Raw genomic sequence first — 14,608 nt, forward strand, 5'->3', positions numbered from 1 at the left:
TATGCAACTTCTCTGGCGCTAACATTTCAAGAAGCATGGCGATGGATGTTCAAAACATTAGCAGCTTTATTTCTGTTGCAGCCATCAAACTAGCCGTATTTATTTCCAATCGAAGGCGACGTAGGCGTGTTATGGAGCAATAATGGAAAGGCGAGCCCCTTATACGTGGGAGCAGCCATGTATGAGGGATTTCTGAGAGCTGATAGTTCACGATTTCACAGAGGAAATGTGGATTCAAAACTTCCAGATGATCCACTCAACTGTTAAAGAGTTATGTGATGCAATAACAGCTCTTGTAGCTCCTGCTGCATCATGAGGGAGCCAGTTCCTACTGACAAGCACATAGACATAACATCATATGACCTAGAAAAGACTAAAAAGTGTTTCCATTGCAGTTTTGCAAAATATGGCTTTTTTGGATCACCTAAAATACCACTTCAGTTTTTTCGAAATTGATGTGTTTCTATTAGGCGCATTTTATATTTGCAATTAACAATTTGCATAATTTGAGGGCTACTGGAAACCCGCCTAGTGCTGCTTGGCAGAGGCTGAGAATGTAATGTAAATCCACACTTTGATTTAGGAATTATTTCTCAACTTATACATCTGACTGACTTTGCGATTGCACTTCACATCCAGTTTCCATTGTTTTGGCAGGAGGGAACAGGCAGTGATTTTTCAGTTTAGCCTTTCCTTGTGACTCTTTGATCACTGTGGCCCGACCCTCTGCACCCACTGAATCTCTCTCCCCAAATGTTCTCTGACAGGCCTCTCTTGGCAGAACAAAAATGCTCTCTTTGCAGCTTTCATAAAGTTAAAAGATTAGAACTGTTAGTTATGATTTGGGAGGCTTTCGACTTGTGTAGCGATACATCAGCAGAGTTTAGGTGACTTGTACAACAGCTGCTGCTGCAGGCCAGAGCAGCAGGAAGGCGCCAACCCAACACATGGCTGATGTTTTTATGCAAATAAACCCACATCAGTTGTTTCAGTCAGATAAAAACAGACTTTCTGTGGTTTGCAGTGAAATTAGGCCACAGGTCTTCAATACACAGAGGGAGCAGAGTTTATTTGAGCTTCGATAAAGGCATATTACAGAAAACTGCACCTTTTTTTTGCTTTTATAGCTCATGTGATGTGTAACGCTGTTTGGCGGTACTGCGGCTTTATGGATGCCAAAAGCCATTAAACCAAAAGACGAAGAAAAAGTACAACAAAGTCGCATGACATTCTACAAAACATGACTCGTGGATGGAGGAAGAGGCCGAGATCGTCTGGAATCTGATACGAGACAAAGAAATTAAAGCGATATTAGATTGGCTTTATTGAGCGGCTGCAATAGAAATAAACCTGCCAAGATTTGGACAACCATCACCATGGTAACTGTAATGTTATGGCGAGAGGAAAAGAGTTGCAACATTGCGAGAGAAGTGGCATAACATCGCTCGATGGAAACGCAGTCATCTCGCAATTGTGTTTTGTCAATTTTTTTTAAAATATCGCTTAAGTTTAGCGCAAATCTGTAATGGAAACCCAGCTAATTATTATTATTATTATTGTTAAAGTCTGTGAGACTTTCATTGTGTTGAATCCCTGTCTGGTCTGCCTGTTAACGACAGAGAACATTTGTAGAAGTGACAAAAGTAAGAAAAGAAAAGGGAAAACACATGAAAGCTGATGTGAAACATATTTTGTTCCTGTGCTGGTTTCTTGTTTTGAGGCTCTTTGTAACTGGGTTTAAAAAGGCACTTTATCAAGCTGAACACTTTTATCCGAACAGTTTATCTGAGTGACTGAGAATAAAGAGTGCTGAGGGTGTATTTTTTGACGTTACCTCTTCATCCTTGGCAGTGAAGCACGGCCCGTCCACCTTGTTGACGGCCATCATGACGGCCACCATGTCTTTGCCGTTCATGATGGGGATGGCGAGGATGTTCCTGGTCTTATACTCGGTCAGCTCGTCCACAAATTCGCTGTAATGGGGGCTCTATAGAGAGAAAGGGACAGAAAGAGAGAGTGATTGTATGTAATTGCAGCTCTTTGCCCTCTGCATCCTTCATAACTTCCACGCTCGACTTTGATGAACAAACCACTCTCATCCACGAGCGCTGCGAGCAAACGCTTTCCATTATCCACAAACTCAGGGCCCTCTCTGCTGCACTCCACCTACTGCTCCTCCCGAGCAGCAGGGGTCATCAATTGTGTTCCTCCGGGGCGAAACACAGGAAGAGCGGCTCATTAACTGCAAAGAAGGAACAAAAACCCACAGAGAGCGACCCTCAGGGGACCACGATTGGTGACTGAGTCCTGATTTGGGCAAAAGAAGATGTGAGTTTTTTTTTTTTTTCCCTTTTCACAACTGCAACAGAGAACTGGGCAGGAAATTTTAGAGCTGAAAAAATAAACTTGTCACTGCTCTTTGGTGGACAAACAAATCTTGAAACTGTTTCAAACACTAAAACATATCTTTGATACTGCAGTACCTTAATCTATTGTACTTTGTTGGCTGACACGTACAGCGATACACATATATCTGCCATGTGGTCATATCAGCAGATATGTCAAATTACTACTGTTATACTGCTTTATCTGCCCCCTTACCAAACTCACACTCACCCACAGGGGAAAACTCCTAAAAATCAAACGCTGTCATCATCAAAGCTTCATCCTTCACCCTCAGAAATCTTAAACGAATACTTCACCTCCCAAAATGACCATCATGTTCAGTTAAATTGGTGAAGAAAACATGTTTTTTCTTGTATGCCTCTGGTGAAAGAAAAATCCAACAACAGAGAAAATTCTTCATGAATTAAAGGTCATAGGCATCAGCGTTTAACAGTAATATTATAACACACTCTTACACACCTCATAACCACAACATAATTAAAGTCTGATTACAAACACATGCGTTTCACCAAAACTTCACAATCTGAAACTAAACTGAAAGTGAAACTCTGCTGGCAAAAACTGTAACTTTACCTCGCTGAACATGGGAGCTGCTGGTCTACTGCTGCCTTGATTATTATGTCTGTTTGTGTTATTGTGTGACTTTGGACTCACCAAAGTCACACAATAACACAAAGAAAACAATGGAGGCGGTGGTAGACCAGCAGCTCCCGTGTTCAGCGTGATGAAATTACTCTTTTTGCCAATAGAGTTTAAAGAGATCATGAATACGTTTCACTTTCAATTTTAAGTCATAAGGCTTCAGCTGAAAAGCGTGTTTGGGAAGAGCTTAGTTTAAGTCTGGATAAATGAGACTTGATTATACTACAGGAGCTATGTGAGAGTTTGTGAACTGACGTTTTGCTAAAGTTTTGTTGTTTTTAAATGTGGACTCTTATGAGTTCAATTCATCGAGAATTTTCTCCATTTTTCTTGTTGTTGCAGTGGAAATGTAATGTTCTTCACAAATTCAACAAAACGCCAGATGAGCAATTGAAATGCAAATGATCATTTTGCGGGTGACAAATTCCCTCAATACAACTGCTGTCACACGCAGAGCAAAAACACCTGAATCATATTTTTTTACACCAAAATTAGCACATCAGTATCAGTATCGACCCTGAAAAACCAAATTGGTTGGCCCCAAATAAATACTCGTGTCGCAGGTGTGAGTGCCTGCTGTTACTTTTCCCATTGCATTAAAAAGCGTAATGTTGGCGGCTGTTAGCAGGTTTTTGTGCAGTGAAAAAGGGGCTCAGTAAACTCACTCTACCCAGCAGCACATACACAGACTGGATGATTTAACGAACGTGACAGCATGTATAGAACTGTGACATGTTTGCCTGAAACACAGACCTGCCCTTTGTCAGTCTTGTTATTTTTATTTTGGATTTGTGCATCTGTTTGAGCATCAGTAATGAGATTAGAGCAGCCTTCATCCTGCACCGCTGACTAAACGAGTAAATAATCCTTTGTATTCATTAATGTCTAAAGTTTTTTCTGGCCCGGAGTGTGGCAGCAGTCCAGGAAATGAAGGGGGAGAAATCACTATGAGCGAGACAACGCTGATCCTGGATCAGCACCACACAGTAGCTGATTCAACTGAAGCCTCGCACAGCTTACAAATAAACCCGTCCCAAAGATCTGGGCAGTTTGACAGCTTGTTATTGGCTGACCTTTGACCCCTAAAGCCCAGAGAAGTCTTCATCCTGCTTGTTATCCTCAGCTGAAGCTTTGCTGTGACCTTTGCCTACAGCTCAACACTTTAGAAATATAAGCTAAGTACATGATTTTGGTATGACAAAAAAACCCCACAAATTACAGATGTATATCCACTGTTTATGTCTGCATATCATTTTTGTTTAAATATTCCAGGTGTGTTTTGCTGTTCACTCTCTGTCTGCTCCCAAATGATTGTGCACATGGTGTGTGTGAGATTGTGTGCAGCTAATGTATGTGTTTGTATGTATATGTATGTGTATATCTATGTATGAATGTGTAGTTGTATATATATGATATACTGTGTCAATCAATCCTCACTCACATCCTACAATCACTGTTCATCCCAATCGCAAACACACACGCCAAGACGCATACGCAAGACGACGCACATACACGCACGCACGCACGCACGCACGCACACACACACACACACACACACACACACACACACACACACACACACACACACACACACCTGTATACAGGTTCTGCTAGACTTGACTAGACTCTTTTTTTGCCACTTAACCTACATACCATCATATTGAACACTTGTTTTATCCCCTTTTAATTTTTTTTAGTTGTTCATTTCACAATAAACAAAGTAAAAATAAAAGAAAACATAAAAAATGAGTACTATAGTTTTTCGAATGTCTTAAAACATCATTAAAAAAGTCACAGTATGTTCCAAAAACATGAAAAAAAACTTTATATAGTATTTTTAAAAAAAATGAAAAAGTCATATAATAGTATGTTGTAAAAAATAATGAAAAAAAACTTTATATAGTATTTAAAAAAAAATGAAAAAGTCATATAATAGTATGTCGTAAAAAATAATGAAAAAAAAAAACATAATAGTATAGTATGACATCGAAGAAAAAAAAACGAAAAAACCCCGAAGGAAACTCATACATCTCTGGTTTTGACACATTAGGTGGACATCTCTGCTCCCTAAAAAGAAATCTAAATATGTTGGAAGAATACCGTGCAACAGAATAGATTAAAGGTGCGTTATTGTGCTGAGTCTGTGAAAACGGCTCCGAGCCTGTGTGACCTCTGGGAGTAATCTGGGATCGCTCTAATTCGGGACAGATTAACCAGCTTCATCTGCAGCCTCCCCCGCCGACGCTCTGCACCTTCCTCACACCCCCTCGATTAATAACCACACCTCAGACAACACTCAGTTTGGAAATCCACACGAACAGAAGAACGTGGAGAAAAGGCCGAGCTGCTGCTCATAATCCCAGTGACACATCACAATCCCAAATTCCACCTACAAGAGTCCTGACTGGTTGAGCGGCCTGTGCTGGATTGGAGAGAGACAGTGACTCCCAGTCACTGCATCGCTCTGAAAGGCCGTCCTCGGTGCATTAGCATCATAAAGCCAACCAATTATAGGGAAACATTAGCCATTCCTCCGCTGCGACGGGGGAGACTGAGGCTTGGAGGCTTTGATATGGTTCCAGTCGCCACATTTCCCATCCTGCTTTCATGTGTTTGTGTGAGGCTGCGGCGTGACGCCGATGTTTGCTCTGTTGTGGCTCTCGGCAAAAGGCACAACAGGCCGGCCCTGGCAGCAGAACCGACAAAAAAACCAAACGGGAACCATCGACCCGGGTGTGTGTTTTGTTTGTACGTCGGCAGCCGAGCTTTCTAATCTCCCATGAAATGAAGCGATTGAACTGATACTGAGGAGGGCTTGTAATCCATCAGTTATGCCGAGTGGGCTGCTGCCTTATTAAGTGTAAATGTCACAGTAACAGTTGGTGCAGGACTCTGCAGGAGGGAGGAGGTGGAGGTGAAGCGGACCTGCAGGAGCAAACTTTAAGTGTACGTGGGAATAAGCTCGCCTGCCGTTTTCAAATGTCAAAGGTATTGGCTGTAATGAGATTGAGCCGGCTTTGGATGGAGGGAATTAGTGGAGGGGACACGGTGGTTTCAGGGCGCCATCTGGTGGTTAAACTGAAGCAGAGCGACGGCAGACAGGTTTTCCCTCCATCTCATAACTGGGAGTTAAAGGGTTCCTGCTGCTTAACCCTTTGACACCTAAACAAACTGGGTTAATTTCTTTCAAAAACATGGAAAGAAGGCAAAGAACACCTTAACAAGGAATGACCCAAAATTAAACAAGAAATTAGCAAAAAAAAAAAACATTTAGAAAAGCATTTTTAACTGAAAATTAGAAGAAAAAATGTAAACAATGCAAACAAACAAGGAAATGACCTGAAAAAATTCAGTAACATTATTTAGAATATATTTTCTGGTAATTGTGAATATAGTTGTAGTTATAATAATGCCCTCTATCTTTTTTACTTAGACATTTCCCCTTGCTTTTTTTCTTTTCTCTTTAAATATATTTTTGAATCTACTAATATCCTGCAATTTGTGGAACTTTTTTGACAAGCTGCTAATTGCCTTTTTTTCCCTCATGTTTCTGAAAGAAATTGAACCAATTTGCTCCGAGTTCAGAGGCTTAAATACTGATGAAAGAATGAAATGAAAGAAAGAAATGAAAGAATCTGAAAATAGTGCAAGAAAAGTAATGTCACTGCAGGTTTCAAAGGCTGAAGGAAAGTTAAATTTAGGACTTTTTTTAAATGACCCTCAGAATGGACTTTAAGATGAATTTTACAATAACCCAAATTAAAAAAAAAAGAACTGACATCAATCACTTTGGGCTGGAGACAATTTTGCGCAAATGTGGAAACTAAATAGTTACATTCAGACTGTAAAGGGCAGAAAATGCTCCATTGAAACCCATTCAAACTGACATTTTTGATCCCACAGCCATCAAAGCAGAAAAACATCACTTGTATTATTTCTGGGTGTCATTCTGGACTTTTGCAATGGAATTTGCAATTTTTACTATTTTCCACCTATTATTAGTATTTTCGAAAGACTGTAGTATTCACCTTTACCATATTTGGCATATGGAGAAAATACATGCTATTTCCACTAGGTGCACTGACACAATTAATGCTACTGCAAATCAATGACATATCCCAGACTGTGATGATAAAAAAATCTATTTTGCATGTAGTATATTGAAAATAGTTTATCTTTTGTGTTTTTTTTCCATCTAAAGACATAGTGGCATCATGTTTACACTCCCAGTCTTTTCAGAATCTTTTAGGATTGTGAAAGTTGTGTAGTGAATCTGCAGCTTTAGTTTCACTTTCACTGCAAATGACCTGCTGCTGCTCCATCTGTGCAGTCTGAGCTCTGCTATAAATAACATAACGGTATATATAATATATACTTTATATATATATATATATATTCCAACAGTTCTCTGAATGAACAGCCCATCTCCAAAAACATTAAATCAGTTTGAGGCAGCAGATGTTATAACTGTGGCACGCTGCCACAGACATGTAAGGAAAGATTTTTTAATGAATAATTAAACTATTAACATGGTTCTGCCCTCAGTCCACATCACTCCTTGATCACTTGAGAAAATCAGACACACGAAAACAATAAATATGTGTAATCTACCTCAGACACGTCGGTAATGTTGACCATCTTCTTGCTGGTCGCCACGTGGCCCACGATGCCCATATCCAACGGGTACACAATCTCACTGTCAGGCGGCACCAGGCAGTCATCAAACGCAGAGTCTTTACTGACATTAAATAACCTGCAGGAAAATATAAAAACACAAAAGTATAATGTGCTAAGCAACTAAAGCAGGTTTTCTTCTTTGATTTTTTTTTAGTATAATTTAGGTTAGTCACGATAATGAAGTTAGCGGCTGATCAAACGATATATGGACATGACCTGGATTATTTTGCTTACCTGATTTGCCCGTTGTGTTTACTTGTGTTTTTGTTTACACAAGCATGTCAGCGACATGATGCCAGAATAAACAGAAGGGTGTTCCCAACCACTGAAAGGGTTGGACCCTTTTTCAGGCCAAATTGACAGAAAAAAGTTATACTGAGATGTGTTTTGATGTAATTTCTGGTCGTGCTAAGTCTATGTTTTGGTTGTGTACTTTATTTGAGTTTTTTTATATAGGATATTTTAGCTTTTTTCACATTCAAATATGAATAAATATTTTGAAGAATTAAAAGTACCTTGCTCTTTGAAGGGGTCTACTTGCATTATTGTGCTATTATATTAGTAGCAGTGTGGCCGCAATTATTGATTGCAATTATTTCTGAGACAAAAAAATCATCCCTTCAAAAGTCGTAATCGTGAAGGTCATGGCTAATATATATACTGTATTCTTCTAATCAAACAGTAACCTGAAGGAGTCTATCGCAGGCATGGAAATGTATAACTGCATTAACACAATGGTACCACAAAAGCTGAAATGGATTAAATATATAGCAAAAAGAACATTTTTTCTTCTCTATTTGTCTCACCTGCTAATGTAATAATCCCGTAACATGAAATCACCCATGAATTTTGAATGATTTATGAACTCTCCTGAAATGGTTTATTATTATGCGTATTTAATTTTTAATTTTTTTCCTTCTTTGTCTCTGTCTTTATATACACATATTTATACATATCGTCTTTGTTTACCATATTCTGTATGTTATTGGTTTTGTTCATTTAACTTTTAAAAAAAGCTGAATCACTCAGCTAACATTCCCTTATTTCATAAAACTGCCAAATGTGAGCTTCTGGATCTGTATGAATATGAATCAGTGTGCAGGTGAAAAACAGCATCTGTGTTCATTCAGTTTGGTTCCCTGAAGATTTGCCAGAAACTGTAAGTAATGCGCTCCGTGCGGGCAGAGGACAGAAATGTCTCCTCACCAGGTGATGATGAGGAGGAGGAAATAATAATGCAAACAGAAACAGGAAGCTGTTCGACTTTAAAACAGTGACAGACTCACAGTTTGAGTCCTGTAGGGTTTATTATGGGAGAGTAAAGCCTTCACTTGAGAAAAAAATATTTGTTGTCTTTCTGAATTAACCAGATTTTTATCTCAGAAAATGTGTAAAAATGTATTTTCCTCTTTTTCAGAATTAATGAGATGATATTTTTTTGGAGCCATCATATTTTCATATTAAATGGATTAAGGTGTTTTAAAGAGCAGTGTGTGAACTTTAGAGGTTTTTAGTGTCGTCCGGCAGTGAAGGAGCAGGTTGACCTGAAACTTCTCCCAGTTAAAATCCCTCCAGTGTTCATTGTTCAGGAGTTTTTTGGGTTTGTTTTTGTCCAGGAGTCATATTCTCCACAGAAGTCTCTACCTCCCCAAAACAAACGAAACTAGGGACTAAAGCCGATAAAAAAAAAACAAAACCGCGGCACACGCACTGGCACCTCGCGGCACCTCCTGGCAAGCAGTGGCACACGCACTGGCACCTCCCGGCACCTCCGCCAAACCGCGGCACACGCACTGGCACCTCGCGGCACCTCCTGGCAAGCAGTGGCACAAGCACTGGCACCTCCCGGCACCTCCGCCAAACCGCGGCACACGCACTGGCACCTCGCGGCACCTCCGCCAAACCGCGGCACAAGCACTGGCACCTCGCGGCACCTCCTGGCAAGCAGTGGCACAAGCACTGGCACCTCCCGGCACCTCCGCCAAACCGCGGCACCTCCGCCAAACCGCGGCACACGCACTGGCACCTCGCGGCACCTCCTGGCAAGCAGTGGCACAAGCACTGGCACCTCCCGGCACCTCCCGACACGTCTCGGCAACCAGTGGCATCTGCTGCGACTGCTGCGACTGCTAGCGGCACCTATCTGCGGCATCTGGGGGTGCCACTCGAGGTGCCACAGTTAGGTGACGCTGCCGCAAATTGAGCTTGCTGTCTCTCCAAAACAAACGAACTTTCCACAAATTGCTAGAAATCTTTAGATTTGGAAATTTATTTTTTAAAGAAGAAAGGGAGAATGTCCAAAAACTATATTTAGAATTGTCATAATTATATATTTAAAATTATTTTACAGAATTATTATTTTTTAAGTCCTTTTTTTAGGTCATGTACCTTATTTTTCTATGGGTTTTTTTTTTTTTGTCTAATTTTCAGGTTTGTTTTTACAGGCATTTCTTCGTCTGAGAGTTAAAGGGTTAAAATTAAAAGTAAATCCCCAGTAACCTGGTCGCCAGCTCGGCCGTCCCGTTCCTCTGCCGGTACATGAAGAGACTCATGCGGTCGGCCCTCATCATGTAGCTCAGGTGCCTCATGAGGTTGAAGACGGCCTTCTCCATGTTCAGGTTGTCCTGGATGTCCCGCACCAGGTCGAAGAGGATCTCGCTCTCGTCCACCATGGTCAGGTCGTGGAACGTGCTGATGTCTATCGTCGCCTTGCGGTTGTTGTCCAGCAGGTCTGAGATGACCTTGGGCCTGAAGTTGACATCGTAGTACTGCTTGGCGAACTTCGGGTTGGCATCCAGGAACTGCTCTGCTGCCGCTGCGTCCACCATGGCTGCTGCCGGGGACAAAGTGAGACTGAGGAAACTCTCACAGATCTCTCAGAAACCAGATAAAACAACGAATGATTAACAGTTACACTTGTAGGCACTAAACTCTTTTTTGATGCTGGTTTTTATTGGTCCCGCTGGCTTTGCAATATAATTCTATATGTGCATACACTGTAAAAATGTCCGTAAAATTAACAGCAAAGTGCTGTAAAATCATGACATCATAAAAACTGTAAACAGAATAAACAAAGAAACAGTGTTTAAATTAAAGGGATATTTGGTAAAACACTGAACCAAACTGTTAATTTTAAATTAAGAATATGTTGAAATTCTGATATTTCTTTGTAGAATTTTCAGATTACTATAGTATGTTTTTTTTTTTACAGAAAGAAAGCAAATTATATTTTACAAATGAATCTGCTTTACAGATAAACATGTAGCCTACAAATTAATTTTACAATGGATTTTAAAAGTTCTGAGTGTTACATTTGAATGTTCCTTAAAACTTTTAAAACTTTTCTATTGATATTCACTCTTAAAATGAATAAATTGTTTTTACCATAGAAAAATTTGCTTTTTAGGAAACCTTGTGCAACACCTTGGCCAAGGGACTACAGATCAGTTCAATCAATCAATCAATCAATGAGCTGAGTCCTTTATAAAAGATATGAATTGAATTAAATGTAAAAAAAGATGTATTATGATAATATTTTTAGTCATATTGTCCAGCTCAGGTTTGGTGCTGGGCAGGTAGTGTACAGGTGGTTATTATTTAGGGTTGTGTTTTGTGTATTGTAATCTATAGAGATATGATGTTTCGTTATACGGCAGCTTCTACACATTTAGAAGCGCCGTGCACTTTATGACTGCTTGTTTCAAAGTGTTTATTATGTTTATATTAATTTTTATGTTGTGATATGTCCGAGGTCCTTCACACAGAAAGTCATCAGTAAATTACATGTGTCTCACAGATCTAACAGAGTCATTTAATAAAGTGTAAACGCTCCTACCTGTAATAGTCCTTGTGTTGTCTCCAGCAGAGCGTAATCCCTCTGTCCTACTAACCAAATCTGCAGGTGTCTGAGAAAAGAAAGGGGATTATCAGGATGGTTTTAAACGGTCATGTGTGGACATAAGCTTGCATCCAATTACAACACTGGGATTACAATGCACCTTTGCATGTTTAACCCTTACGGCACTTTAATATTACATAAATATCATTTTCTACTTTCATTGAGTTTACGTTTTAAATCAACATCAGTCCTAATCATAAATATCAAATATTTATAATTTTCAGAATTTTAACCCTTTAAACGCCAGGTTTTTGCCATGATGAATAAAATACGACTACTACTACTACTAATAATAATAATAATATTATTAATAATTATTATTATAAGAATTTAGTTGATTAATGGGGGATTACCAAAGCCTGAGATATGTTAATGATTAACAGCAACATGATTTTTATACATTATTTTTGTGCAGTGTCAAATACTCATACCACTCTGTACACAAATTGTGATTTTCAAAATAAGGCTATAAAAAATTATACAGTAATATAATTTTCTACTTTCACTGAGTTTATTTTTAAAACCAACATCAGTCCTAATCATAAATATCTAATATTTATTAATTTACAGAATTTTAACCCTTTAAATGCCAGGGTTTTTGTCATGATACCAATATGTTTTTAGAAGGAAAGAAATTAAAAAATATAATTATTTTCAATATAATACATGCAAAGTAGATATTATTTTAATCACAACCTGGGATATGTCAATGATTTGCAGCAACACCGACTGTCATAGTGCTTCTAGTAGAAATTCCATTTTCTCCATATGCCAAATAAGGTAAAAATGACGTCATCAGGTGGAAAATAGCAACAATGACAAATTCCAAGGCAAAAGCCCAGAATGAAACCCAGAAATAACACAATGCTTGTTTTTATGCTTTGATGGCAATGGTGCATTTTTTGCATTTAACAGTATAAATGAAACTCCAAGATTGAACAAAAATACACAATCTTGACAAAATGTATGTCATATGCACGAACACAGTCAAAATTATCAAAAATTATGACTGAAAAGCGCGTAAAATGCCCCAAACACTGAGAATCGTTTGTATCACTACAGGTCAGCATCAGCACTTAGATGTTCTTGTGCAGCATCATGAAAATGAATATTCATGGCATACAGACTATTAAAGTGAAATATTCTGTTCATCAGCCTCAAACTAACAGCCTGTTTGCATCACCTGCACAGTGTGTCACAGTATTACACTCACTGTCTCCCGTCGCTCGTATTGCATCACGCATCATGTGGTGATGATCTGCAAACATCAGTCACCCTCACACCCTCTCTGAGAAATCCGAGAGAGAGAATAACAAACAGCGAGAACAGAAGTCATATCTCTGCTGGTGCCAAAATAAACCCTTTCAGATTTGTGCAGCTGCTTTCACTTGGATGGTGTCAATCAGTGACGGCCCGTTGAGAGAGGTGCAAAGCATAAAGAGCGCTCACTAATCCTGGATACTCCATAATCAAACTGTAACAGCAGTTACGTGAGTAACTGGCTTATTAGACCTGAGAAGAGAGGGGTGGCGGGACAGCTCCAGCTGACACATTCAGATTTACCATTGTCGGGTTTTTCAGTGTCCAGTGTATCTACAGGTATCTGACACTTAACATTTAATGTTTTAAAGATCATTTTAACCCTTAGGGTCTGTTTGGTGCATTTTAAACAATTTTCATTCTTCATATTTTGATAATTGTGGCTGGTTTCATGCAACTAGCATACATTTCAGCAAGACAGTGTATTTTTGTTTAATCTTTGAATTTACAGCTCAGCTCCTACAATAAGTCTAAAACACGCTGCATAAACAAAACTGTTACATTCAGACTGTTAAGTGCAAAAATATACGCCATTGAGACCCATCAACACTGACATTTTTGATCCCACACACATCAAAGCATAAAAAACACGCTTTGTATTATTTCTACGTTTCATTTTGGGCTTTTTCCTTGGAATTTGTCATTTTTACTATTTTCCACCCGATGATGAAATTATTTACCTCATTTGGCACATGGAGTAAATACATGCTATTTCCACTGGCTGTGCTGTCACAATCAATGTTGCTGCTAATCACTAACATATCCCAGACTGTGATAATCAAAAATAATAATTATAATATACTTAGCATGTAGTATACTGAAATAAAACAAAGTTTTTTGTTTTTGTTTTATTTTTCATCTAAGAGCATAGTGGTATAATGACAAATTTTGTGTGCAAAACAGTGTGAGTGTGTGTATCCTACACTGCACAATGAAAACAATAACATATAAAAATCAATGTTTTGGACATGGGGCGACCACTCTATCATTATTATTTTAAATACAAGTTGTAAACGCAGTAGCATAATGTACATATTTATATTTTATCTTTAGATTTACAGACATCTTGTTTTACCCTAATTTCTGCTTTATTATAATTCTATATGCTTTACTTTAGAGCAACTATAAAACAGTATTTCTTTTTCTGATGGGTAAGAAAACCCTGTTGTTCCTGATTTTAATGATTATAATTACAATAACCACACAAAGTAGCTTCCTTTGCTATAAGCCGAGGCAGGTTCATGGGCATGAGGCAATGCCCCCAAAATGCTCCATCTGCCCAACTAACTCCAAACATAGGCGTCCAAAAAAAAAAAAAAAAATCACACTTTGAGCAGTTATTGTCATACTCAACTTGCCCATACATGTTTCTACGATTTTGGGACAATCTCCGATTTTAGGATATTTCTCAGATTTTAGCAAATTTTCAGAATTTTAGGACATTTCTGAGATTTTAAGACATTTTCAGGATTTTACTACATTTCTAGGATTTCAGGACATTTCTTAGATATAAGGACATTTCTAGCATTTACGGTGATTTCAATGATTTTGGGACATTTCTAGGATTTCAGAACATTTCTAGGATTTCAGAACATTTCTAGGATATTAGGACATTTCTAGGATATTAGGACGTTTCTAGGATTTCAGGATGTTTCTAGGATTTGA

The 14,608-nt window shown here is 38.7% G+C and overlaps 1 protein-coding gene across 2 annotated transcripts in view; it reads right to left on the minus strand.

Moving 5' to 3' along the window:
- Window positions 1–11,630, minus strand: part of pde6a (phosphodiesterase 6A, cGMP-specific, rod, alpha) — a 44,509-nt gene extending 32,879 nt beyond the window's left edge. Inside the window, exons 1-4 of one of the 2 annotated variants that reach the window (XM_042493607.2) lie at window positions 11,561–11,630; window positions 10,225–10,555; window positions 7,660–7,801; window positions 1,835–1,987 (exon numbers count right to left, since the gene is read on the minus strand). In XM_042493607.2, coding sequence (XP_042349541.1) covers window positions 1,835–1,987; window positions 7,660–7,801; window positions 10,225–10,553 — 624 coding nt within the window. In that variant the 5' untranslated portion in view covers window positions 10,554–10,555; window positions 11,561–11,630. Of the gene's footprint in view, window positions 1–1,834; window positions 1,988–7,659; window positions 7,802–10,224; window positions 10,559–11,560 lie in introns of both variants that reach the window. The other variant, XM_088080752.1, reaches the window with a different exon arrangement.
- Window positions 11,631–14,608: the final 2,978 nt, after the last annotated feature.

This window comes from Plectropomus leopardus, chromosome 8 (genome assembly GCF_026936395.1).
Source record: "Plectropomus leopardus strain MGB_pleo_1.0 chromosome 8, ASM2693639v1, whole genome shotgun sequence".
Classification (NCBI taxonomy): Eukaryota; Metazoa; Chordata; class Actinopteri; order Perciformes; family Serranidae; genus Plectropomus; species Plectropomus leopardus.